This window comes from Heteronotia binoei, chromosome 4 (genome assembly GCF_032191835.1).
Source record: "Heteronotia binoei isolate CCM8104 ecotype False Entrance Well chromosome 4, APGP_CSIRO_Hbin_v1, whole genome shotgun sequence".
Lineage (NCBI taxonomy): Eukaryota > Metazoa > Chordata > Lepidosauria > Squamata > Gekkonidae > Heteronotia > Heteronotia binoei.
In genome coordinates this window covers 12,602,128-12,629,960 of record NC_083226.1, presented here as the reverse complement: position 1 = coordinate 12,629,960, position 27,833 = coordinate 12,602,128, and the positions used below count along the sequence as shown (strand labels likewise).

At 49.9% G+C, this 27,833-nt stretch overlaps 1 protein-coding gene across 1 annotated transcript in view; it reads right to left on the bottom strand.

Annotated features, from left to right (window-relative positions):
- CFAP91 (cilia and flagella associated protein 91) overlaps positions 1-27,833 on the bottom strand; it is a 55,203-nt gene that overhangs the window by 12,483 nt on the left and 14,887 nt on the right. Inside the window, exons 6-15 of the mRNA XM_060236339.1 lie at positions 26,396-26,577; positions 24,746-24,923; positions 21,802-21,959; positions 16,264-16,446; positions 15,787-15,929; positions 14,195-14,311; positions 11,056-11,127; positions 8,409-8,555; positions 3,771-3,992; positions 2,374-2,522 (exon numbers count right to left, since the gene is read on the bottom strand). Coding sequence (XP_060092322.1) covers positions 2,374-2,522; positions 3,771-3,992; positions 8,409-8,555; positions 11,056-11,127; positions 14,195-14,311; positions 15,787-15,929; positions 16,264-16,446; positions 21,802-21,959; positions 24,746-24,923; positions 26,396-26,577 — 1,551 coding nt within the window. The remainder of the gene's footprint in view (positions 1-2,373; positions 2,523-3,770; positions 3,993-8,408; positions 8,556-11,055; positions 11,128-14,194; positions 14,312-15,786; positions 15,930-16,263; positions 16,447-21,801; positions 21,960-24,745; positions 24,924-26,395; positions 26,578-27,833) is intronic.

The following is a 27,833-nucleotide window of genomic DNA, read 5'->3' as shown; positions in this document are numbered from 1 at the left end:
ATGTGACACAGAGTGTTGGACTGGAGGGGCCATTGGGCTGATCCAACATGGCTTCTCTTATGTTCTTGTGCTCTTAACACTGGAACTGGTAGAGTTTGAGCCAAAAATACAGGCCCTCAAACCCCTGAGGCGGGGCACTGTTCCTCTGAGCACACTCCAAGGGGAGGGGCCCCACTTGGCTCCTTCTGGTTGCCGTAAGCTCTTCTCCGTATGTCACAAGGGGATACACCAAGTGGTGAGGGGAGACAGTGGGTGGTGAGGCTGCCCAGATGACCACATCGCTTACAAGTGAGTAATCTGTCTTTCCTCTTTGGGATCTCTGTGTCGCTTATCTGTTAGGAAGTGGGTGCTGGGTCACCTCAGTGGGAATGGAATGTCGGACTGACAACCTGAGCCAAACAGGGGCACTGTGTGAGATGGACAACGGTCAGGTCAGGGGAGGCTGTGCAACTGAATTCTGGACATGAATCAGGAGGAAACTGCTGTTTTGAAAGGGCAACAGCCTTTCTTTTACCAATTTGACCTTTTGCTATACTGAAAAGGTTTGTTCCAGGCCCTGGCCAGTGCTGCATGTTCAGCCTTTCAAGTTTTAGAGGCCTTTGAGCTGCCAGTGGGAGTGGGGAGGAGGCAAGAGCAATAGAAAGGGGGACATCCTGACAGGGAAAACAAAGAAACTGAGGTAAAATGGCTGCGTCAGGGCAAAGCATTGCCTTTCTCTAGTGACGGGGAAGGAAAGAGGGCACAAAGCACCAGAAATGAAGGGGGCTCATCTCTTCAGGCTTCAGCATCAAAGGGCGCTTGCCTTCTTTGCAGAGGCGTCACTAGGGTGGGTTGCACCCTGGGGTGTAACTGATTCAAGTCACCCCCCCATTGGGCATCACCCCTTTCGGAGGGCTGCGTCACCCCCTCCGCACACAACCCCGCCCACTTCACATGGCCCCTCCCTCATCCGTAATCCAAGATACCAGTTTTGCAGCATTTAAGTTTTCCCCACTCACCCACACGCTTTTAGCTGAGTCGGCGGCAGCGCGGCCCCGGTTTCAGAATCCCGGCCAGCCCACACACAGCAGCAGCATTCTAGTCCCAGGGCCAGCCCCTTCCTGTTGGGGGGGACCATGGGTCAGTGCCTGGGGCCAATGAGAATGCTCTGGGGGAGGGCCGATGGCCCCCTTGGCCCCGCCCTAGTGACGCCGCTGCTTCTTTGCACTTGTCTGTGCCCGCTGCTTCTATCCGTCCAACCACAAACCAGCTGTTTGCCTACAAAACTTAGCCGAAGTCACAGAAGACAAGAAGCAGCTGTGGCGTGTACAAGATGGAGAGGGGCTTCTTGAGGGTGGAGCAGAGGCAACGCGAGGCATCAGAACTGCACACGAGGAAGCATGACAGAGGGCTGCTAGAGCAAAGATGGGGAGAGAGGGGCAATTCTCACCAGCAACTCGAGTTTTTGTTCTCTTTGTAAGGCTGGAGAAGTTACTGAAGGGAATAAGCAAGTATAACACTGGAGCTGGTAGAGTTTGAGCCAAAAATACAGGCCCCTTTTCTAACCGAGAAGTTAAAGGGCAAACTAGAAATTGTGAGGGGGAGGGGGCACAGAAAGAAAGGGGACTAAAACTGAGGCAAATATTACCTTCAGGAAAAGAGCAGCTTAGCATATAATTACGGATCTGCCTCCCCCAGCAATACTTAAATGCAGAAAATTCTCTAAGGGAAGGAAAGGAGGGCAAATGTCCACCTACTTCTAACACAGAAACAAAGGCTTAAACTAAAATTAGGGGAAAGGAGGCTAAAACGGAGGGGAAAAGAAATATTCCTGAGGCGCAGATTGTGAGGACATTACTCACACAGCTTGTCTGGAGCCTCAAGTCCAATCATTTTTAAAATGTAGAAGAAATAACCCGAGGGAATGAAGCAAGGACAAATGCGGATTCCAGAGGTGAAAGTCTAGGCTAAGAATAGGAAAGGGAAAGCTACAGCTGAGGAAAAGTATTCCTGAGGAGAAAGGTGAAAGAAGAGCTGTTTCAAACATGGTGGTTAGAAGAAAACTGCGTGAGGGAGGGGGCTTGCTTGGAAAGGAAGGCTAAATCTGAGGGAAAATATTCCTGAAGAGAAAGGTGAGAGAAGATCTGCTTCAAACATGGTGGTTAGAAGAGAACTGCGTGAGGAGGTGCTTGCTCGTCCCCCTCACGTAATGTGCAAAAAGGCAAAGCTCTCTTTTGGGGGAGGGGATTTGAGGCCTTTGGGTAGAGCTCTAGAATGTTCTAAAGCTGCTTCTCCAGAGGCACAGAACCCTTAAGTGTGACGGTACAAAGACCATGAAGACAAACTCCCTTCTGTTACACGCCCATAGGCTCTGCTTCCTGAAAGAGCCCCTACCGTTTTTCCATCTCATAAGCAACATCGTTGATTTCCATGGCTACTTTCTGAATCTCCTCTCTGGCTTGTTCGTCAGCCGTCGTCTCCATGCTGTTCAAAATCACATCTTCTAGGTAGGAGTCAACTGTCTTTTGGTGTATGTTAACAACCTAGGAGAGAAAATTGTCGTCTTAGCCTCAAATCATAGGAGGAGCTTTCTGCACTTCGGCCAGTCGTGTGGCCCCAGACAATAACACCACACCATACTGGAGGATTCCCCGTCATTCCCCCGGCTGCCTTCTCAAGCTTACTGTGTTTGTGGAGCTTACTCATGATGGAGGTTAGCTGAGGACATATGTGAAGCCCTTGGTTTTTACTCAAAGGATCCATCATTTGCCCGCATGTTTGAACTTACTCAAGACTGTAGAGGAAGAAATCAATTACGCATCAACATCCTTCCCACTCCAGAACTATCTTTTTTAAAATGGTTGGGTTTCATGAAAACATGCTTCTTCAACGACTGAATGGATCTTGCTGCTTTTATCTGCTGCAAAGGCAACAGCTGCTAGGAATTGGGACAGTGCCGTTTCCTCCTCACTTTCTCAATGGCACAAGAAAGCGTGGGAGTTCTACATATTGGCAAAACTTACAGATAGCCTCAAACATCAGAGGAAGAGCCGCGTAAGTTTGAGGAAGGCTACTTAGAGGATGGTTGGATTGACGCCACCATTTGGCCCCACTGCACAGCTATGAAGGAGGAGGAGGATATTGGATTTATATCCCACCCTACAGTCTGTATCTCAAGAGAGCGGTCACCATCTCCTTTACCTTCCTCCCCCAAAACAGACACCCTGTGAAGTAGGTGGGGCTGAGAGAGCTCTCCCAGAAGCTGCCCTTTCAAGGACAACTCCTACGAGAGCTATGGCTAGCCCAAGGCCATTCCAGCAGGTGCAAGTGAAGGAGTGGGGAATCAAACCCGGTTCTCCCAGATAAGAGTCTGCCCTTTCAAGGACAACTCATATGAGAGCTATGGCTAGCCCAAAGCCATTCCAGCAGGTGCAAGTGGAGGAGTTGGGAATCAAACCCAGTTCTCCCAGATAAGAGTCTGCCCTTTCAAGGACAACTCCTACGAGAGCTATGGCTATCCCAAAGCCATTCCAGCAGCTGCAAGTGGAGGAGTGGGGAATCAAACCCGGTTCTCCCAGATAAGAGTCTGCCCTTTCAAGGACAACTCCTGCCAGAGCTATGGCTGACCCAAGGCCATGCCAGCAGCTGCAAGTGGAGGAGTGGGGAATCAAACCCGGTTCTCCCAGATTAGAGTCCGCCCACTTAACCGCTACACCAAACTGGCTCTCAGGCTCCACTGGCCGGTGACCAGGCCATCGTGCATCTTTCTGACCGCCTGCCCCCCCGCATGCCTGCTTGAAGATCTCATCCTCTTCCCGTCGGCGCCTCTCTTCCAATTGCCGGCGCCCGCTCTCCTCTGCTTCCCGCATCCGCCGTTGCCTTTCGGCCAGCATCGCAAAAGCGTGGATCCGCCGCTCTTCCTGGAGCCTGACAAGCTCCTTGGACAAAAAGTCCACCAGGTTTGCGATGGCCCTTCCTTCCACCTGAGCCAGATGCTTTTCCATCATGTACAGCTGAGGGCAAAACAAGGAGGATCGCACTGCATTAGACGAAGCGACCCGCTTCCATGAAAGTGGTGCTCGGGGGCCCCAGGACCCCACCTAGAAGGAGACCGAAGGCTTTATCCACATCTCATTGTTTGAGCTAATGGGGCAGCTGCTGGAACCCACCCGCGGGGAGGCGTTGCTTTGAAATAGCCAGATGGAGATTGAAACCTCTTTGATGGAAGCGATGCGATAGTCACTAAACCGCAGCGCTGCTTGGTAATCAAATACTGCCTTAATACATTCAGTCGTGCAAGTCGCGGCCCTCAATCTAAGGAAGGTGCTAAGGTTGGTTTATTTATTCTACACTCAAAGCGAATCTCTGGACTTCTCAGATAATCAGCACTCAAACTATGTATAAATGAAAGCTTTTATTTCAAAGAATTCTGATAACTTCTAGATCTGATTCAACGTTACTTGACTGAACAGATACACTGGTGTATCCCACAGGAATCAATCTTATATTGATTTGCGAACTGGGGAACTGCTGTTTGTTTGGTTTGAGTGGGCTGAAGGTGATTGTTGCTGATTGATTAGGAGTGGCTGTGCTCCTGGGGCAGACTGAGGCCCCACCCTCTTTGCATTATTAAGCTGCACCTTTTGCCAGAGGCTGAGCACATTTCAGAGAGCTCTGAGAGAGAGCAGGTAAGAAGTGCTATAAGGGTGAGGTCTGGCTTTCTAAACAGCTGGGGAAGTTGCTGAGAATTTCTGAGTTTGTGTGACTGTGTGATTGCTGAAAATTCTGAGTTTGTGGTTGCTGGGGAACTGCTGTTTGTTTGGTTTGAGTGGGCTGAAGGTGATTGTTGCTGATTGATTAGGAGTGGCTGTGCTCCTGGGGCAGACTGTGTGACACAGAGTGTTGGATTGGATGGGCCATTGGCCTGATCCAACATGGCTTCTCTTATGTTCTTATGTGACACAGAGTGTTGGACTGGAGGGGCCACTGGCCTGATCCAACATGGCTTCTCTTATGTTCTTATGTGACTCAGAGTGTTGGACTGGAGGGGCCACTGGCCTGATCCAACATGGCTTCTCTTATGTTCTTATGTGACTCAGAGTGTTGGACTGGATGGGCCACTGGCCTGATCCAACATGGCTTCTCTTATGTTCTTATGTGACTCAGAGTGTTGGACTGGATGGGCCATTGGCCTGATCCAACATGGCTTCTCTTATGTTCTTATGTAACACAGAGTGTTGGACTGGATGGGCCATTGGCCTGATCCAACATGGCTTCTCTTATGTTCTTATGTGACTCAGAGTGTTGGACTGGATGGGCCATTGGCCTGATCCAACATGGCTTCTCTTATGTTCTTATGTGACACAGAGTGTTGGACTGGATGGGCCATTGGCCTGATCCAGCATGGCTTCTCTTATGTTCTTATGTGACACAGAGTGTTGGACTGAATGGGCCACTGGCCTGATCCAACAGGGCTTCTCTTATGTTCTTATGTGACTCAGAGTGTTGGACTGAATGGGCCACTGGCCTGATCCAACAGGGCTTCTCTTATGTTCTTATGTGACTCAGAGTGTTGGACTGGATGGGCCACTGGCCTGATCCAACATGGCTTCTCTTATGTTCTTAGGTGACACAGAGTGTTGGACTGGATGGGCCACTGGCCTGATCCAACATGGCTTCTCTTATGTTCTTATGTTCTATATAAACACCTAAGTCAGGGGTGTCAAACATGTGTCCTGGGGGCCAAATCAGGCCCCCGAGCAACTGGCTGTCATCTGCTTCCGTTCCTCCCCTTTCTGGTCCTCTGGGAAAGGAAGGAAAGGGCCAGAGCTTCCTTTGCCCAGTTCCTTGGATCCTATGGGAGAAATACAAAGATAGCACCTTTAAGACCAATGAGTGCTAATGTTTAAGCCTGTGTCCTTTAAAAAGTTTATATCTCTGCTATCTAACCTTAAATAGGTGCACACATGGCCCAGCCCAACGCCTCATTTAGGTCAGATCTGGCCCTCATGAGTTTGACACCCCTGACCTAAGTCATTCCTATTCTGTCTAAGTTGACTTTAAGGAAAATGGTTACGTTTTAAAGCTTCTTACGCAGAGCTTTGCCCAAAGAGGGGGAAGGTCGATTTCATTGAATTACAAGGGTTCTAGGATGCGGCCAGCTTATAGAGGTTCTGTTACATAGGCCAAGTTTACTGAACTTTGTGATTCATGACCTTTAAAGGGACATAATGATGCTGGTCTGACACCGACCGTTTTCTCAACAAGCTTTTTTATCTGGGCTTTCAAATCGGCTTCCGTACCGGACCAGCCCCCATCTCCTTCCACTCCATATAATACGGATGTCGTAACCGTTAAGCACTTGCGGGCCCAGGGTCTTTCCAGCCTTACAGCACTGATTAGTTCTTTGAAAACGTGGTCCAAGAGCGCCACAGAAATCTGACGCTGCCTGAGCTCCTGGATAATTCCGAAGAGGTCTTCCTTTTCCACTTCTGCCACCCCCCAGCCCAGCCCAGTCCAGCCCAGCCCAAGAGAAACAGCTTGGAGCCGAAGAAGGTCGGTGCGGCTGAACCAGTGAAAGGTCTTCCTTTTCCACTTCTGCCACCCCCCAGCCCAGCCCAGCCCAAGAGAAACAGCTTGGAGCCGAAGAAGGTCGGTGCGGCTGAACCAGTGAAAGGTCTTCCTTTTCCACTTCTGCCACCCCCCAGCCCAGCCCAGCCCAGCCCAAGAGAAACAGCTTGGAGCCGAAGAAGGTCGGTGCGGCTGAACCAGTGAAAGGTCTTCCTTTTCCACTTCTGCCACCCCCCAGCCCAGCCCAGCCCAGCCCAAGAGAAACAACTTGGAGCCGAAGAAGGTCGGTGCGGCTGAACCAGTGAAAGGTCTTCCTTTTCCACTTCTGCCACCCCCCAGCCCAGCCCAGCCCAAGAGAAACAGCTTGGAGCCGAAGAAGGTCGGTGGGGCTGAACCAGCGAAAGGGCCAGCACATCCCAGGTCGCCTAGGGTGTTACCTGGCCTCAGGGGCAGCTTGCGAGACCCCCGTACGTACCCCGCTGCCCTCGGTGCCCCTTCCCTGCTGCTCCAGCCCTTGCTGCCCGCCTCTCCGCCTACCTGTGGGTGGGTGGGGAGGAAAGGGCACCGCGGTTTGCAGGGCAATACAGCAGCAGGCATGCTCGGGACCAGGTCCAAGTACACCCGCTACCGTGCTGACCCCGTTCAAGTCTTCTCGGGACCCGGAAAGGCTGAGCGGGATCAGCAGGTCAGCACAGCAGTGGCCGTGCTCGGAGCCAGGCTCCAACTGCGCCCGCCGCCGCACCAACCCTGCTCAGCCTTCGACGGGTCTGTGCTTCTGTTGGAAGCACAGACTCGGGAAGGCTGAGCGGGAACAGCGCAGCAGCCTCACTGCCTCCACCTCTCCTCTTCCCACCCCCCTCCGCTCAGGCAAAGCCCGGGCTGTGTGCGCAGGTGGGGAGAGAAGGAAGGGTGCGCTGCGAGGGTGGTGGGGCTGAGGGCCTTGGCTTCCGGTTTGGGTCATGGAGGATTGAGCTGCTCGTCAACAGACGGGCAGATCAGAACCTCTGTTCTGGGCAGAGAAGGTGATCTTAACACCTGCTGCCTATCCCTTCTAGGTAGGGGGGGCGGGCCAAGAAATGCATGTGAAGTTCTGAGGGGATTTACTTTGGCTGATGAGGAACTCCAGTGGGGTTTCTTTTTGGCTTTGAAGAGTCCCCTGAGAAGGACTGCATTCCATCGTCTACAGAGGATCTCTGAGGCCATTAAAAACGTGTCCGGTGGCACCTTTAAGACCAACACTGGATGCAATCTCTGTTCTGTCGTTTCATGGCCACCTCACCTGAATCCACCTCTGAAGAATATTCCGTGTGCCCAATGGACACTGCCTGCACTTTTTCAGGATCCACAGTTCTGGTCATCAGCCACGGTGAGCTGACATAATCCAGTGCACGTACGTCAACGTCCCCCGCTCGCTTCCTACTTTGGAGAACTGCAAAAGCCCTCCTGTATTTTTCGCTCCACAAACTGCTCTTGCTCGGACACCAGAGGGAGGGTGGTGGGGGGGGGGGGAGGAAGCAGAGCCTGTTTTTCTAGGCTCTCTCAATCACACAGCAGAGCTACTAAGCCAAGCCTCTCTTCCTTCTATTGGCTGAGGCTCCTCCCCCTCCTGGTCCTCTGGGGAAGGAAGGAAAGAGGCAGAGCTTCCTTTGCCCAGTTCCCTGGATCCCATGGGAGAAATACAAAGAAAGCACCTTTAAGACTGCCCCTTCCTCGCCCTTCTCTCGAGGTGGGTCTACGTCAGACTTTGCTCCTGGGCCAGAGGGGGGCTCCTTCTCTCCCCTCCACTCCACAGCTGTGAAGCACACATAGGGGAGGGGCTTTAAATGCGACGGGGGGGGGTATGAACAGCGGAGCCCAACCTTGCTCTCGTGTAAATCTCGCTGCCGCTGCAAGGCCAGCGTCACTTGCTTCTCGGCTTTCTTCAAGAGCTGGCCGTCTTCCTGGAGAGCGTGAGTGGTGCGCAGCTCCCGGATCAACTCCAAGCGCTTCTCCTTCCCTTCGAACATCTTTCATTTAAAGTCAAGAGATCATAGGTCAGGGAAGGCAAAACTGACATCGTCATCCCATTCCGACGTGGGGGCTGGGAGTCCCTGTCAAGCATCGATATTTCTCAATAATCGAGCCTTTTGAAGTCATCTGTATGTAATGCGTTTGAAGTTTTCCGATAAGTAACTATTCAGTGCCGTATACGTCATTACTTCCAAAACGTCAAGCATCGCTATTTCTCAATAATCAAGCTTTTGTTCTTCAATCAAAAGTTGCTTTATAGTAAAAACTCCATAGCTTGGTCAAGGACGGATTCCTTGGAAGTAATAACGTATACAGCATTGCATAGTTACTTATAGGAAAACTTCAAAAGGATAATATACAGATGCAATTTGAGTCACGGGTTCAAAGGCTACTCGCTAGTCTCTCTTTTATGGCTAAGGAATGCAAGCTAATAAAAACATCTCCCTATCTCACACATTCTCTGAGAGCAGATAAGATCTGAATGTGTGAATCTGGGGGAGAGGCACTTTACACAGTTACTGCAAGGCGAACCTAAACATCCTGGGTCCAGGTGGATTTATTATGCACCCTCTTGTTGTAAAGGAGGAGGGGGGGAACAGACCAGAGTGGTGTTCTGCTCTATGTCTGCCATGTCTACTTTGCACATAGAAATTTGCATGCTTGACAGTTCCTTGCCTGCCCCTGCTTCCCTTGTCGTCTGGTAAACCATACTTACTGGACAGGTGCTGCAGGTTCTGGGTTCGGAGCGTCCAGCCGTGCACCTGAACGTGAGGTCTCAAAAACTGCTGGGGGTTCCGAGCCCATCTGGTAAGCCCCCTCCCCCCCCCAAGCCTGGTCCCAGAGACACAGCGCAGGCAAGCTCAGAGGACAAGACATCTGGGTGTGCCTAGGGACCAAGCTGCATGTAACAGAGCAGACCCACGATCTAGCTCTCTCGCATGTCATTCATCAGCAAAACACAGATGCTGTGAGTGGGTCGGGCACACAGGTGGAGACCGCTGGTGTTGGGAACTGGGGAGAGGAGGAGGAGATGATGATGATGACGATCAGGGCTCTTTTTCTAGCAGGAGCTCCTCTGCATATTAGGCCATACCCCCCTCATGTAGCCGATCCTCCAAGAGTTTACAGGGCTCTTAGTCCAGGGCCTACTGGAAGCTCCAGGAGGATTGGCTACGTCAGGGGGTGTGCCCTAATATGCAGAAGAGCTCCTGCTAGAAACAGAGCCCTGATTGGTGGTGGTGGTGGTGATGACGATGAAGATGAATCACCTTCCCTCCCACACTGGGAAACAAAAAGACTCCTGACCCGAAGGCCATTATTTTCAAAACAGACAAAGCAGGTCTGTCTGTCTGGTTTTCACAAAACTCCGTGAAATGTATATATATGTCTGCTGAGTTCAGTCATTGTGCTGAAAACGTGCTTGAGGAGGACTGACTGTGGTCTGACAGGAAGTCCAGATTGACCAGCCGTGGTTTGCAAAATGCCCAACGAGCCAAAGTTTTTTAAAAACATGGTTTGTGCTAACTGGGGTTTACCGTGACATCTGAATGATCAAACCACAGTGAGGGATGTGACTTGGCCACCAAAGGCCGTGGCCTCCAGAGACGGTGAAGCGCTGCTCAGAGGGAGAACAAAAGCCCATCTGGTTTTTTAAAGAAGGCTATAGACAAGCTGGAATGCGTCCAGAGGAGGGCGACAAAGATGGTGAAGGGTCTGGAGACCAAGTCCTATGAGGAAAGGTTGAAGGAGCTGGGGATGTTTAGCCTGGAGAGGAGGCGACTGAGAGGTGATATGATCACCATCTTCAAGTATTTGAAGGGCTGTCATATAGAGGAGGGTGTGGAATTTTTTCTGTGGCCCCAGAAAGTAGGACCAGAACCAATGGGTTGAAATTAAATCAAAAGAGTTTCCGACTCAACATCAGGAAGAACTTCCTGACCGTTAGAGCAGTTCCTCAGTGGAACAGGCTTCCTCGGGAGGTGGTGGGCTCTCCTTCCTTGGAGGTTCTTAAACAGAGGCTAGATGGCCATCTGACAGCAATGGAGATCCTGTGAATTTAGGGGGAGGTGTTTGTGAGTTTCCTGCATTGTGCAGGGGGTTGGACTAGATGACCCTTGAGCAGGGGTGGCCAATGGTAGCTCTCCAGATGTTTTTTGCCTACAACTCCCAACAGCCCCAGCCATTGGTCATGCTGGCTGGGGCTGATGGGAGTTGTAGGCAAAAAAAAAAATCTGGAGAGCTACTGTTGGCCAAGAGGTGCCTTCCAACTTTAGGATTCTATGATTCTGCAAACCACGGCTTGGCGAGAGGGATGGAATGAACCCGACAGCCGCAGGGCCCCTCCTATTAAGCTCTGAACCCAGTTTGTATGATGGAGCTCTCAGGGCAAACTCTGCATGATGCACGTGGCGGGGAGAGAAACAGAATCCCACCCAGGATCACACAGAGCCTTGTCACTGGGTTGTTAAATACCAAAAGGGGGAAAAAAGAGGGTACCATGTTCTGGACGGCTCTGCCTCGGATTAACTTCTGCAGGTTAATCACAGCCAGCTCTCTCTCTTCCTCTATCTGCCAAAACACAACGGAGGAATCGTTCGTCGTCCGCAGCTTGGTTTCAGGAAGGCGCGCAGGGAAAGGCACAGAGGGTGGACCCACAAGACATCTCCTTGATTGCCTCTATAAAGGGCTCATATATGGCCCACTCCATCCCGGTATGCCTCAACCTGGATAGCTCAAGCTAGCCGAGGGGTGGCTAAACGGGGGCTCGGGAGCCACGTGTGGCTCTTTCACACACATCGTGTGGCTCTCGGAGCCCCCACCGCCCAGTCGGCCATCTTGGAAAAGGCATTTCTCTCTTTAAATTGCTTCTCCGAGCCAAGTCAGCTGGTGGCTTGGAGAATGCATTTAAAATTAAAGTTGTTTTCTTTCCACCTCTCCCTCCCAGCTTGTGCTATTGCCCCCAGCTACGCGTGGACTTTCCTGCCTTCTAACGCCAGCTAGGGACCTTCCCTTTTGCTACTGAACCTCTTTCCCCTTCCTGATCTTTGTGTCCCCTTTTTGGGACAACCCCGCACCTTTCTCTGCTCCTGAGTGGTTTAACTAACTAGCCTTGTGGGAGGAACACATTATTTGGGGTTAAAATAACAACAAATAGATAACGGGATCCTGCAAAGGAAGGTGGCCACAAGGAAACCGCCACCGCACTGTATCAATGACCTGCCAAGACTTGCTACCATGTTTTGCCGCATAAGAGGAAGTGATCGTTTAACTTCTATTTCTTACTCTGTATCTTGGTTACAACAATACAGTTACCCTTTGTTTAAGCATTAATCTCTACTCCTTTCATTCTCTTCTGGAAGCTTATAGAAAATTGCCTGGAGCTGTATGTATACATATACTTAAAAGGTCCCCTGGAAACTATTTTCCCAGATGTGTACACCCTGTTGCAGGGGTCCTTTTGGTAACACCACACATGGAAAAAGTCTCTAGTTCTTCCTCTAGGAAGGAAAGGAAAAGTCCCCTGTGCAAGCACCAGTCGTTTCGGACTCTGGGGTGACGCTGCTTTCACAACGTTTTCACAGCAGACTTTTTATGGGGTGGTTTGCCATTGCCTTCCCCAGTCATCTACACTTTCCCCACAGCAAGCTGGGTACTCATTTGACCGACCTCGGAAGGATGGAAGGCTGTCAACCTCGAGCCGGCTACCTGAAAACCCAGCTTCCGCCGGGGATCGAACTCAGGTCGTGAGCGGCGCTTAGGACTGCAGTAACACTCTGCAGTAACACAGAGCTTTAACACTCTGCGCCATGGGGCTCTCTTCTCCGTCTAGGAAGATAAAATAAATAGGGAGTTCTGGGGGGACTCCATGCCCAAAGATGAACGGTTTACGAGCAAATTCATGATTGACACATTTCTTTAAAAAGCCTTGTGTTACAGAAAAGAAGAGATCTGGAAATGGAGCATGAAGCTGTACGTTTGGAAGCGGAAGGCAGCCTGTGACTTTGGCAAAAGAATAGTTCCCTTTTCAAGACTGAAACGGAGACGATCTCCAAGTTCCTATACAACACTTAGCAATGAATATTCCCAGCTGATTTTATAATAAATCCTTGCCAGCCGAAGAAGTGAGCCGTGGCTCACGGAAGCTCATCTGCTGCCACAAACGTTCTTAGTCTTTAAGGCGCTACCAGACCCTGGCTCTTTTCTTCCCCGCTATAGCATTAGGTCAAAGCACATGCCAATCCATTCCGTCGTGAGATGAAAACAGGAAACCCCAGGACTTAACAAGGATATTGGGGTTTTTTTAAAATCTCATTACATATGGTAAACCCACTCTCAGTGAGTATAGCTATACACCCACAGTATTCCAAAGTATTTCTCTTTTATAATAGTGTATCAGAAGAATGTTTTATACCAGTGGTGGCCAATGGTAGCTCTCCATATGTTTTTTGCCTACAACTCCCATCAGCCCCAGCCATTGGCCATGCTGGCTGGGGCTGATGGAAGTTGTAGGCAAAAACATCTGGAGAGCTACCGTTGGCCACCCGTTTTATACTGACATGCTCAAATAAGGGATATTGGCTATTCCTCTCATTACGTATACCTAACCCGTTTTCATTTTATGTATTCTTGTTTTCTAATGGCAGATTAGAATAATGTTTATAATGTATAGATTGAGGCTGATAAATAAAGTAGGTAGCCTACAACTAGGAAATACATGTCCTTCTGTGATTTGCAAAAACACCAATCGGAAGGAACTTTATTACCTTTTATGGCTATCCAGACCAAATGGCCAAGCCCCACTGTTTTTATCACGTGACCACAGCCAGTTTGCACTCACACTGCATGTATTCAGCCCACAATACCTGATCCTCTCCCCTCGTGTGATGAAGTGTGCTTAGAGAGCACACGAAAGCTTTATGTTCTCAATAAAACTTGGTTGGTCTTAAACGTGCCACTTGACTCCTGCTTTGTTCAACCGCTTCAGACCAACACGGCTGCCCTCTTGGATCTAGGAAACCAATCAGCCTCATAACTTTAAAGCATATGTTCTTTTAAATGTGAACGTGCCCCGTTTCAACAGCTAGGCCAAGTCCCCAACGTTTTTGAGCCTGTGGGCATCTTTGGAATTCAGGCAAAGAATAGTGAGCACAAGCACAAAATGGCTGTCGCAGGAGGCGGAGCTACAGAGACACCCAGAGGGAGTCCCGCTGCAGGGGAGAAAAACGGTAATTTGAAAAATACACTGGGAAAGAGGGCTGAGAGAATAAAATTAATACAAGGGGCAGCTGCTGCTGAGATGATGTTGTTTTGACCTGCCCAGCCAATCACATCTCCGATGGCCAATCAGAAGCTGCCCTGGCCAAGAGCCCCCACCTGGCTCTACCCACTTTCTGAAAACACTTGGCAGGTACCATGTAAGGTGTTGGCAGTGCCATGGTACCTGCGGGCACCACGTTAGGGACATTTGAGCTAGGCAGCTTTCTAATTTGGCAAAAGTCAGCAAAGTCCCTTTTAAAGAGCTAGATTTTAAAGCAAAGTGCTCTAGATAGTCTCTAGTTCTCCTTGTCCGGGACTCCTATAATACTACAAGCAGTGGTAGCTTTATGCCATGACCTGCCAGAAACAGCTGACATACCAGTGAAGGTACTTCCAGCGACGGAGTTGGAGCACGGCTGATCACTTTGGATACCTTCTGGAGGAATCGAAGCGGCTTCCGCGGTTCCTGAACCTGAATCTTCTTGCTTTGCAGGATCTGAAAGGGGCAAATCACAGCTAAGGAACCTGGTTTGTGGGCTTCAATGGCATTTCCCCACCCTCTCTTTAGGAAGGGCCGCGGGTCAGTGGTAGAGCATTTGCCAGGCATGCAGAAGGCCCCAGAGTCAATCCCCGGCATCTCCAGTTAAAAGATCCAGGCAGAAGATGATGGGAAAGACCTCAGCCTGAGATCTTGGAGAGCCATGAAGTGGGCTGTAGCTCAGTGGCTGCTGCTTGGCATGCAGAAGGTCCCAGGTTCAATCCCCGGCATCTCCAGTTAAAAGATCTGACAGTAGGTGATGGGAAAGACCTCAGCTTGAGACCCTGGAGAGCCGCTGCCAGACTGAGTAGACATTGACTTTGATGGACCAAGGGACAGATTCAGTAGAAGGCAACTTCATGCATTTCTCACATGCCTTTTTCCTCCCTTCCTTCGTCCCCATTTACCATAAACATTATATATCATATATATAATGACTACACCTGATCCCCTCGTCTGATGAAGTGTGCTTAAGAGAGCGCACGAAAGCTTACGTCCTAAATAAAATTTGGTTGGTCTTAAAGGTGCCACTTGACTCCTGCTTTGTTCAACTGCTTCTGGCCAACACGGCTGCCCACCTGGATCTATTATATATCATAGTTTTTGCTGTGGATGTCCAAATTTCGGGTTTTTTAAATCGCAATCAGACGTTGCTAGGTATTGTCCTGATATGCTAGAAGAAACGGGGGAAGGTAGGTGCAGCTATGAGGGGGGGATGGGAGGAGGTTGGATTTATATCCTGTCCTTGGCTCGGCGTCTCAGAGCAATTTACAGTCTCCTTCCCTTCAATTACCTTCTTCACCCAAAGGGTGATTAACATGTGGAACTCACTGCCACAGGAGGTGGTGGCGGCTACAAGCATAGCCAGCTTCAAGAGGGGATTGGATAAAAATATGGAGCAGTGGTCCATCAGTGGCTATTAACCACAGTGTGTGTGTGTGTGTGTATACACACACACATACACACACACACTGTGGCTAATAGCCACTGATAGCCAATATATATATATTGGCCACTGTGTGATACAGAGTGTTGGACTGGATGGGCCATTGGCCTGATCCAACATGGCTTCTCTTATGTTCTTATGTGACACAGAGTGTTGGACTGGATGGGCCATTGGCCTGATCCAACATGGCTTCTCTTATGTGACACAGAATGTTGGACTGGATGGGTCATTGGCCTGATCCAACATGGCTTCTCTTATGTTCTTCTGTGACACAGAGTGTTGGACTGGATGGGCCATTGGCCTGATCCAACATGGCTTCTCTTATGTTCTTCTGTGACACAGTGTGTTGGACTGGATGGGCCATTGGCCTGATCCAACATGGCTTCTCTTATGTTCTTCTGTGACACAGAGTGTTGGACTGGATGGGCCACTGGCCTGATCCAACATGGCTTCTCTTATGTTCTTATGTACCTTCAACCCCCATTACCTCATAGACCTGCGCCAGTTCCATCTCCAGCCGGGCGCTCCGTTTCGTAAACCCGTCTTTAGTGGTGGGGCTTCGGGGCTTGGGAGCTTCCGTCCGAGGCTGGGTGATGGAGTCCGGGAGAGACGCCTCCAGCTCCAGCAGTCCTAAGGAGGATAAAATGAGAGCAGGGCGGGTGGGGGGAAGAGGAAGGAAGAGGTCAAGGAGAAAGCGGATTTTAACTGGGCCATGAAAGAGAATCTCTCCCTAGGCCAGTGAGGCCTCCCCAGGGACAGGGGCTCCAGTGCCAAGACACACCCAGAGCTCCGTTGTTCCCAAAGACCTCCTGCACTGTTTTCCAGGGAGGGGACCACTCCCGTGCCCGTAAGTCACGGACCAGAACTGCTCCTTCCATTCCAACGGAAGGGGGGCCCCACTAGTTCCACACAGTGCCCTCGGGCAGGAAAAAAGCACCCAGACAGCTCTCTAAAGGTCATTTACCCTCATAGGTGCTGAGGTAGGCATTCTTCACTACGTAACGGTCAGCGTGATTGTCTGGAAAGTAACCAATTCTAGACAGTGGGGCGTAAGTCTGCGATTCGTACTCCGTGTAGTCCTTGATGATGTCTCTCTTCTCCAGTTTCCTTTCCACGTTCTTCCCCTTGGCAATTATTTTTCGGATGGCTGAAAAGAAATTCCAGGCAAGAGGCATTTTTGAGTGAAAACTCCACTCGGGCTTTTAGATAAACAGCGGCTCAACAGCCAGTCCGATATAGCGGTTTGAGTGCTCTTATCTGGGAGAACTGGGTTTGATTCCCTACTCCTCCACATGCCATAGCTCTCGTAGAACTGTTTCTCTCAAGAGCAGTTTTTGTCAGAGCTCTCTCAGCCCCACCTACCTCACAGGGTGTCTGTTGTAGGGAGCGGAAAGGAAAGGAGATTTGTAAGCCACTCTGAGACTCCTTTAGCTAGCAAAGGGTGGGATATAAATCTCAGCTCTTCTCTTCTTTTCCCCATGAAGACAGATCCAGTTCAAAAGTAAATTAGATGGACAGGAACACCTCTGAGAAAGACGTGTCCTCAGTTTAACCCAGACTTTCAAGCTATTGAGCAATTAACAGACAATATTTATTGTCTCATTCTCCCATTCTGACATGTTACTGTTTTATTGGTTTCCCACGCAAATGCTATCCAGACCAAATGTTCTTGCAATTTAATTTCACTATTTCACCGTCGGATTCTAACTTGGTGCCACTTTGCATTCTTAACCACTGCCCCCTCAGCTATATGTAGCTCTGCTCACTGTACCCCATTCCGTTGTCTGACGAAGTCTGCATGCATACGAAAGCTTACATTCGGAATAAAACGTGGTTGGTCTTTAAAATTGCTACCGGACTCTCCTACTTTGTTCTCCCCACGGAGTTACTCAACCGAGCCCATGGACCCCTTCATTCAGAGTTGGCCGTAACTTGGATCACCAGGTAAACGTTTTCCTCCTCTCTTTTGACCTCGGGGGTACCCCACCATGGTGCCTGTGGGTTGCCACAGCGCTCGTCAATATCTTTCCTGGTGCCCAACTGTTTTCCGAAAACGGGCGGTCTGGCACTGTGGGTAATGCTTCTTTCACAGTCTCTGCCATATTGTGGAGGCAAGACTAGCCACCGTTTTGCCCCCCTTCCCCTTTATGGTCGCTGCCACCACTTTGGGTAAAATCCAGCGCCCCTTCCAATCAATTGCCCAAAGCTACCCATTCTGGGGTGTCGGTCAACAGCCTACCACATGGACCGGCAGGCAGGTAAAGCCTCATGCAGGCTCTCCCATTTGCAGCTGCTGGAATGGCCTTGGGTTAGCCACAGCCCTCGCAGAGTTGTCCTTGAAAGGGCAGCTTCTGGGAGAGCTCTCTCAGCCCCACCTACCTTACAAGGTGGGGGGGGGGAGGAAGGTAAAGGAGATTGTGAGCCGCTCAGACTCGGAGATTCGGAGTGGAGGGTGGGATATAAATCCAATATCTTCTTCTCTCTCAAGCGAAACAAACTTTATTTCCACAAGGCCCAAACTGAGGATGTTGTAAAGGACAGAATCTAGATGCACTCAATAAAATATACCAAAAGATAGCTGTTAACTAAAGTATATCTGATCTCTGGAGGTTGCAAGATGTTCCTCTCTCTGGTGCATCTGCAAATCTCTTCATTCATTCATTCATTCATTCATTCATTCATTCATTCATTCATTCATTCATTCATTCATTCACATTTTATTTATTCTTCCCGCCCTCCCCGCCGGAGCAGGCTCAGGGCGGCTAACAACAAAATTAATTGAGTTATGCATTGAGTTAAAATACGTTGAGTTATAACTAACAATATAAACCGACAGATAATTAAAAACTATTAAAACTATTAAAAACTTTAGCCTCACATGCTCCAGAGGTGCCAAAACAGAGTCCCCTAACAAAGGGACAACTCCCTTTTTCACATCTCTCCCCACGTGTGTTCTGGGACTTCCAGCCAATTTGGATGCAAGCCTTGGGAGTCAAGCCCACTTAACCTGGACCCTCCAACTGAGAAACGGTTAACACATCAAAGGATGCATGGGTGTCAAACCTGTGGCCTGAGGGCCAGATCAGGCCCCCCGGAGGGCTCCTATCAGTTTGGCGAGCAACTCACTGTTGTCTGCTTCCTCCTCCCTCTCTTGCTTCCTTCTTGCTTTGCCAGGCTTGCTCAATCACACAGGAGCTACAGAGCAAAGCCTCTGTGTTCTCCATTGGCTGACCAGCGCATGAAGCAACTCATGTACAAAAGCTCACAATGCCCAGCCATTTCATGTTTCCCCCTGAGTCTTAGGCTCACAGCATTGACCATGAGATTTCTGTAACGGATGTCAATAAATCAAAAGTAGGTTTCCAACTTATAGATACACGTGAGCAGCATATTCAAGACTGCTACAGCACAGACGTTGTCTCCAGATTTCGATGCAGCAATCCAGAGCAAGCGGTGTCAGTTATCAGGGACTTCGACAACCAAAATATTGCAGCAGTGCTAATGTTTTAATCAAATTTTATTTTAAGGTGTTTAAGAAAAAAAACTTTAACTGTTTGTCTGTGTCACTTTATAAAGTGTCTCGCTCTCCTACCTGGGATTGCATTTTATGACACAAATGGCCTGGCCCAACAAGGTCTAGCTGACGTCAGCATCTGGCCCGCATCACAAATAATTTGGACACCTCTGAACTAGCGGGTTGTCCCTTCCAATTGGAAAGGGATGCGCTGTATGGTGTCAGACTCTGTTCATTGATTCATTGATTACTAACCAGATTGATTAATGCACATATATGCTCACTAACCTATGCTAGTAACAGAAGGGGGGCCAAGTAGGGAATAGCCGAAGAGTAGCTTCCCAGGAATATCAAAGGTTGTTAGGCAGTCTTTGAAGTGGAGAATGCCCGGCAGATTCTCACCTCCCCCCTAGAGGCAGCAAGGACATCGCCGCCGGGAAATGTAACCACCAACTGTAGGAGATAACGGGGAGCCGTGTGAAAAGTCTCACATGCAAAAGCAGCCTTTGTTTTGGGAATTGGGGGGTAGTTGCAATTGCTTTGATGTAGAATGTTAAATACCAATGATTCGAACTGCTTGCCGTCAGTTCCAATGCCTATCACGCTGAAGTAACTTTGGCGTATACAATAAATGCAACTTTTGATTCAAATAACCAAGCTTGCTTATTTTGGGAGCTTCAATGAACCTTCGCTGACATATGGAGCACGCCGTATTTCTCCCCTTCTTCATCGGCACGGACCACGTTCCATCACCATATCTGTCTAGGCACCTCTTGCTCCCCCCTTTCGCTGCAGTTGCTTTGGAAGCAGCTGCCGCCACAGCACAAAGATCTTCACTGCCTGATGAGGAGGAGGAGGAGGAGGCTCAGAGCGGTTTACAATCTCCTTCCCTTCCTCTCCCCACAGCAGACACCCCCGTGAGAGCCCTGCGAGAATTGTGACTGACCCCAGGTCACCCAGCAGCTGGTGGTGAGTGCCAAACATGGGTATTTCGAATAACCAAGCAATTATCAAAGATTTCAGGTTTTCACGGCTGGTAACATCATTAGGGCTTGTAGAGTCTTTCGGGATCAAGTGCCGTGTTCTACTGGAGAAAGTTTTCCTTCCAGACGTTTCGTTCTCAGCTGTGGAGAACATCCTCAGTGGCGTTGCAGCCGGAGCAGGCGCTCAGACCTTCTTGGCTGCTGTGCATTGAGTGGGGCCAGGGCTGCTGGAGAGCTGCTATTTCTAGGCTGGAATTTCTAGCTCTCCAGCAGCCCTGGCCTCACTCAATGCACAGCAGCCAAGAAGGTCTGAGCGCCTGCTCCGGCTGCAACGCCACTGAGGATGTTCTCCGCAGCTGAGAACGAAACGTCTGGAAGGAAAACTGTCTCCAGTAGAACACGGCACTTGATCCCGAAAGACTCTACAAGCCCTAACCAAGCAATTGTTTGATACAAAGACTCGTTTTAATGAGAATCTGGTACTTGCCCAAGGTACGATACCTTGGAAGTGATGCAAAGTTTCACACGGTATAGATTCTTAAAGGCTACTTCAAGGGCAATAGGAAAGATAACTTCAAACCATAACATACAGATGTGAATTGCAACAGATGTTCAAAGGGTACTACCAACTACCATTATGTGGTTACAACTTCTCCCGGTTCCTAGACATTCCTGCTTTTCTGATAAGATGTATGAATGGGAACAGTTCGGGGGAGGCGACTTTCTTCTATCATCAAGGTTACTTGCATATTCTAACTCTTCTACCCAGGGGTGAGAAAGAAAGGAGAGGAGAGAAAGGGGGGGGGGGGAAGCTTTGAAATGCAACTTTGAGAGAGAAGGATTTTAAGGCAGAGAGGAAATAGCTTCCAATACCTACATTGATTTAATACACAGAAATAGCATGCTTGAAAGTGAGAACCAGAGAGGATTGTGAGGCACTCCAAAGGGATCTGCTGAGGCTGGGTGAGTGGGCGTCAACGTGACAGATGAGGTTCAATGTGGCCAAGTGCAAAGTAATGCACATTGGGGTCAAGAATCCCAGCTACAAATACAAGTTGATGGGGTATGAACTGGGAGAGACTGACCAAGAGAGAGATCTTGGGGTTGTGGGAGATAACTCACTGAAAATATCAAGACAGTATGTGATTGCAATAAAAAGGCCAACGCCATGCTGGGAATTATTAGGAAGGGAATTGAAAACAAATCAGCCAGTATCATAATTCCCCTGTATAAATCGATGGTGCAGTCTCATTTGGAGTACTGTGTGCAATTCTGGTCACCGCACCTCAAAAAGGATATTATAGCATTGGGAAAAGTGCAGAAAAGGGCAACTAGAATGATTAAAGGTTTGGAACACTTTCCCTATGAAGAAAGGTTAAAACGCTTGGGGCTGTTTTGCTTGAAGAAATGTCGACTGTCGGGTGACATGATAGAGGTTTACAAGATTATGCATGGGATGGAGAAAGTAGAGAAAGAAGTCCTTTTCTCCCTTTCTCACAATACAAGAACTCGTGGGCATTCGATGAAATTGCTGAGCAGTCAGGTTAGAACGGATAAAAGGAAGTCCTTCTTCACCCAAAGGGTGATTAATGTGTGGAATTCACTGCCACAGGAGGTGGCGGCGGCTACAAGCATAGCCAGCTTTAAGAGGGGATTGGATAAAAATATGGAGCAGAGGTCCATCAGTGGCTATTAGCCACTGTGTGTGTGTGTGTGTGTGTATATATATACACACACACACACACATATACACACATATATATTGGCCACTGTGTGATACAGTGTTGGACTGGATGGGCCATTGGCCTGACCCAACATGGCTTCTCTTATGTTCTTATGCACGTGGAGGAGGAATGGGGAATCAAACCCACTTTTAATCACTGCTGGCTCCAGCAGCCATTTTATGGCTGGCCCCACCTCCTGCGGCAGCCATTCTGTGGTCGCCCCCATCAGGCTTTTCCAGAATTTTCAAAGGTGCCCGCAGGGGTCAAAACGGCCGGTTTACCTTTTGTGTGTTCGTGGAGAATCTTCCTCACTTTCTCTTCTTTCTGCCGCGTGAGGTAAAACCAGCGGTTGTCTAAGCGGCTGACGTCCATCTCGTTGTGCCTCTCTTCCCGATTCTTCAGCAGAGCCTTTAAAAGTACTAGTCGGACTTCTTGCAGTCTTCAGGATGAAAAGAAGAGGGACCTGACAAAGGGAACTCCGACTCTCAAATCCTCGCACCCCCCCCCCCCCAATCTGGTTGGTCTTTAAGGTGCTACTGGACTCAAATCTAATTTATCTAATAAAAAAGAGTGCAGGCCGTATTACTCTCTGTGGGGAGTAACAGCGTATTTCAGTACTCCAAGGCATCTCAGTGACACATGAATCGGTGCCTGGCTCCATGAGTGGCAATTCCAGTGGGCCAAGGGGGTAGTAGGAACTCTGTCACTGCTGCCGTCCATCAGGGGACATTTCAAGGTTCCAAACAGAGAGTGCCCTGATTGGTTGGGCCAGGTTAGCCTGAACTCGTCAGATCTCTGAAGCTGAGTTAGCATCAGCCCTGGTGCTACTTGGATGGGATTCTAGCAGGAGCTCCTTTGCGTGTTAGGCCACACCCCCTGATGTAGCCAATCCTCCAAGAGCTTACAAAAAAGAGCCTTGTAAGCTCCAGGAGGATTGGTTACATCAGTGGCGTAATATGCAAAGGAGCTCCTGCTAGAATCCCACCCCTGGATGGGAGATCTCCACGGAAGTGCAGGATGGCTGTGCAGAGGCTGGCAATGGCAAACCACCTCTCTCTGTCTCTTGTCCTGAGAGCCCTACAGGCCGGCCCACAGCTATGGGGGTGGCCTCTGGGGGCCTCACCCCTGAGTTCTGGTAGAGGCTCCCCCCAGCCATAGAGGGCCCAATGGCCCCACCTCTCCCTCCCCTCCTGCTTGGCAGAGCAGGATGGGAGAGCGAGAGGCGGTGGGTCCCTTTTTAGGTCTATGGTGGGTCTATGCCTTTTTAGGTCAGGGGGATTTAAAAAAAAATTCGAGTGCCTCCCAAATTTTCAACAAGCCCCCAGATCGAAGAAACCCTGGCTACGCTCTTGCCTATAGGTGTTGCCATAAGGCAGCTGTGGCTTGATGGCACTTTATACACAAGCACACACACACACACACAACATACAGAATGAGCATTACTGGCTATCAAAGTGTAACGGTGACGGAAGCTTAAAGGAAGAAGTGCCTCCCTAAAGGGGAAAAAGGAAACCGCCTTGAGTCCCGTTCAGGAGAGCGGGAGATAAATTTGGTAGAGATAAAGTGGGGAGGAGAATTTCTTGGGAAAGGTCAGCGCTTGTGGCCAACCAGCGCTCTCTCTGCAGGTCCTGCTGCCCAGTAGGCTGAGCCTCAGGACTAAGAGCAGGGGTGCCAGACATGCAGTTCAGGGGTCGAATCAGGCCCCCGGAGGGCTCCTATCAGGCCCCTGAGCAAATGGCACCATCTGCTTCCTTCTCCATACTTTGCAAGGCTTACTCAATCGCACAGGAGCTACAGAGCAAAACCTCTATTTTCTCCATTGGCTGAGACACCTTCCTTGGGGAGGAAGGGAGGAGGAACATCTTGCTTTGCCAGGCTTGCTGAATCGCACAGGAGCTACAGAGCAAAACCTCTATTTTCTCTGTGGAGAAACGCCATTTTAGTCAGTGGTGGTGCTTCATTTGGCAGGGGTCAGTAAATCCCTCAGCAGGCTTTGTAGCCTTCCCCTCACTCCCCCCCTCCCTTCCAGAGCCAAACCAACAACGCTAGGGGGGGAAATCTCCTAGAGAGGCAGGAAGTGCTGTTGTTCCTTGCATGTGTTAGGCAGGAAGAGAAGGCAGATTTGAACTGGGGCTCGAGCGAGCATGTGGTGAGCAATGGAGGCTCCTGCCTGGGAGGCCCCCAGCCAGGCTGACTAAGTAAGTAATTCACAAGACAGGGCAAGTTTAGATCAGGGCCAGCAGGACGCGTTTATAACACATTTTGTTTGTCAGGCTGTTTGCTGTGCGTGTGCTGTGCTGTGCTAATTTTGTAGATGCAACTGTTTTTGTTTTGTTTTTCTTTCCCTATATTTTTCTCTTTTAAATAAATGTTTTTTCTGTTTTAAATGCTGGCAGTCAAACTCTGTACCACATAGATCCCCAAACCGCTTTAGACCACGCTGTGTCCAGAAGGGGGCCCCGGGGAAGGGGGAAGGCATGCAGTTGGATAAGGTGCCAATCCTCCAGGGGTGCCCCAAATAAGCGCTGAGGTCTCTGTGAAACCCAAGTGCAGAGTGGCAGAGGACCTTGAGGCCTGGCCTCACAGCAGGAGAGGGGGATTGGGAGTCCTGTTCCTCTCAATCTGAACCCCAGGACTGAGCAGGTGGTGGCAGCGCGCCCAAGGGGCAGGAGGAGAAATAGCTCCCTCCAGGAGTTGGCGACTCCATAGGGAGCTGACGGGACCGGGTCTGAAGGCAGAATCGGGCCGGTTCCGCCACATTCTCCATTGGCTGAGACTCCTTCCTTGGGGAGGAAGGGAGGAGGAACATCTTGCTTTGCCAGGCTCTCTCAATCGCACAGCAGAACTATGAACCAAGCCCCTCTTCCTTCTATTGGCTGAGGCTCCCTCCCCAGTCCCCTGGGGAAGGAAGGAAAGAGCCAGAGCTTCCTTTGCCCAGTTCCCTGGATCCCATGGAAGAAATACAAAGAAAGCATCTTTAAGACCAACGAGTGCTAACATTTTAAGCATGTTTTAAGTTTTTTAAATATATATCTGTGTTTGTCTGTGTTCTTTATAAAATATATCTCTGCTAATTAAGCTTAAAACAGGTACACACATGGCCTAACCTGACATGGCCCAGCCCGACAAGGTCTCATTTATGTCAGATCTGGCCCTCGTAACGAATGAGTTTGACACCCCTGATTAAGAGGGAAGGATAAGCCAAGGGAAGAATTCAGCACCTACTCTTCTATCTCTTCCTCTCGAAAGGCCCACTCTTTCCTCTCCATATCCTCCATCATTCTCCTCCTCTTGGCAATGTGTGCGGCGTCACTCAGAGGGGGAAGAGTCGCCTCCCAGGCCCGTTTCTCTCGCGCTCGCTCAATCACCTCCACCTCTGCCTGGGTCGCTGGAAGGCCCCGACCTTGGGAGGACAGGAAAGAACAAAATGTGGAACAGCAGCTTGATCTGAGGAGCGCTGCTTCAAACGGCAACGTGCAAGGCCAAGCGCGATCATGGCTGAACGGCTGCACCTTGAAGGAAGATACCTCCAACGCCATCCATAATAGAGTCATGCCCTTTTGGTGTAGTGGTTAAGTGTGCGGACTTTTATCTGGAAGAACCAGGTTTGATTCCCCACTCCTCCACTTGCACCTGCTAGCATGGCCTTGGGTCAGCCATAGCTCTGGCAGAGGTTGTCCTTGAAAGGGCAGCTGCTGTGAGAGCCCTCTCCAGCCCCACCCACCTCACAGGGTCTCTGTTGTGGGGGAGGAAGGGAAAGGAGATTGTGAGCTGCTCTGAGCCTCTTCGGAGTGGAGGGCGGGATATAAATCCAATATCATCATCTTCTTCTTTTAAGTCTGTCAGGAATAAACTGGTTTAGAAGTGGGCAACTAGAGTTCCCATCTACCCGTTTAGAGCGGGAAGCCTCTGGCCAATTGTAGCCCTGGCCCGCCAAGGCTCAGTCGATTGCCCAGCCATTTCATGTTTTCCCCTGGCTCTTAGGCTCAAAGTATTGACCACGAGAAACTGGGGCCAAAAGAGAGGGTGCAATTGTCATGGGGAGGGGAAAAAAGAAAAAAAATAAGGCCTTGGCTACTTACCAGAAATTCTGACGGTAGTGTTCTTGATGAATCCTAACACTACTCAGAAGTTACAAGGGTTGCTCTAACAATTTCCAGAAATACTATTGTAATTTTACAATTGAATTCCTGGTGATTGCTAGAGCTACCCTTGACACTACCAGGTAGCTCTAGGAATTGCCAAGAACTCTACAGGCAGAATTTCCAGTAAGTAAAAGTAAAGGTAGTTCCCTGTGCAAGCACCAGTCATTTCTGACTCTGGGGTGACATCACATCACGACATTTTCACAGCAGACTCTTTACGGGGTGGTTTGCCATTGCCTTCCCCAGTCCTCTACGCTTCCCCCCCCCCCCCAGCAAGCTGGGTACTCATTTCACCGACTTCAGAAGGGTGGAAGGCTGAGTCAACCTCGAGCTGCCTACCTGAACCCAGCTTCTGTCGGGATCGAACTCCGGTCGTGAGCAGAACTTGGACTGCAGTACTGCGGCCGACCACTCTGCGCCACAGGGCTCTGATTTCCAGTAAGTAGCAAAGCCTTATTTTTCTTTAAAAATAATAATTTCTCCTGGGACTCTGACCCTCCTCTCCAAACCCTTCCCACTGCCTAGCAACCGTGGGGGCAACACCCCTTAAGACTGCACTGCAAAAATGGCAAGTTTTTAACGTATGATTCCTAGGGGCCTGTATTACTGAAGATGCAGTAATGCAAAACCAGAAGTGGGAACAAACCCCTCCACCCCCCCTTGCCTGTGTCCACGTCAGACCCTGAGAAGCGACGCTTGAGAAAAACCATCTGCATGTTAGGCAGCTCACCCCAGGTCAGTGTGGCAAGGGTCAGTAACTCAGGGATTGATCCGGAAGTCACCACATATTCCGGGCTGTAGGGATCCGTCTGGGCTTCGCTGTCCCGATAATCGGTCTGGGTAGCCACGGTTTGGGAGATGAGATAGGAGGGCTTATCGCTGGGTGCCGCGTGGAGGCTGAACGGCTCCGGCCTGAAAGGCAAAGAAGAGCCCAACCCGCTTCCAGACCGTCCCCACACACTGCGTCGGATAACACGGGACTTACTTCTGGGTAGACCTGCTTCGGACGGCTGCCGGATGTTCCCACCAATCTCAGATTACGATTCAGATGGCTTGATCGTCTTATTTATTAATGTCTTACCCCGCACTTCCTTAAAGAGCTCAGAGGAGAACGCATGGTTGCCCACCCCGTAACATACGTCAAAACAGCCCTGCTGGCTCAGACCGGTGGTGCATCTAGTCCAGCAACCTGTTTCACAAAGCAGCCAACTGGTTGCCCTGGAGAACCGACAATGAGGGGACAGAGGCTGCGGCCTTCCCCTGACGTTGCCCCTTGGCACTGCTGTGCAGCAGTTTACTGCCTCTGAATACAGTACTTTCCCTTTACTTTAGCTGGCTAGAAGCCACTGGTGGACTTCTCCATGAATCTGTCTAATCCTCCCTTTGAAGGCAGCTGTTCGGTACCTCCGCTCGTCGCTTAATTCTTTGCTGCGTAAAGATGTCTTTCCTTTTGACGGTTCTGAACCTACTGCCCGTCAGCCTCATTGAGCGTCCTCAAGTTCTCACACTTTGGGAGGAGAAATCACTTTCCTCTAAGTATCGTTTTATAAACCTCTATCATGCCTCCCCCACCTCCTGTGGTTGTCCCTTTTCTAAACCGCAAAGTCCCAGATTCTTCCTCAAAGGAAAGGTGCTCCAACCCCTTAAGCCAATGCGGTTGCCCTCTTCTGTACTTTCCCCAACTGTGCGCTGTCCGTTGCGAGCTGTGGCGACCGGAGCGACGCACATTATGCCCCAACAGAACTGCACTGTACTAAATGCTCACTCTCACTCCCTTGCCCAACCATCGCCAGCTTGAGACACTGGTGAACCTGAGCTGCAGTTACTGACCCTGGTCTACCATTGAACTTAAGGACAGAGCAGGGTTTTGACCACAGACACAGTGCGGCACTGTAGCCGCCACACAGCCGCAGCCTTCAGCAGCCACCTAATACTATATCTGCTGTCGAATGTTTATCCTCATAACTGCCAAATGGCCACGGGTGATTTTACAAGAAGAAAACCTGCAGAAAGGCTCTTAGCAGATGTTTCATTCCTCCGCAGCTTGCTGTCCCCTTCAAAATTTTATTTGTTTGCAGGGCTTTTTTTGTAGCGGGAACTCCTTTGCATATTAGGCCACACACCCCTGATGTAGCCAATCCTCCAAGAGCTTCCGGGCCTTTTTGTAT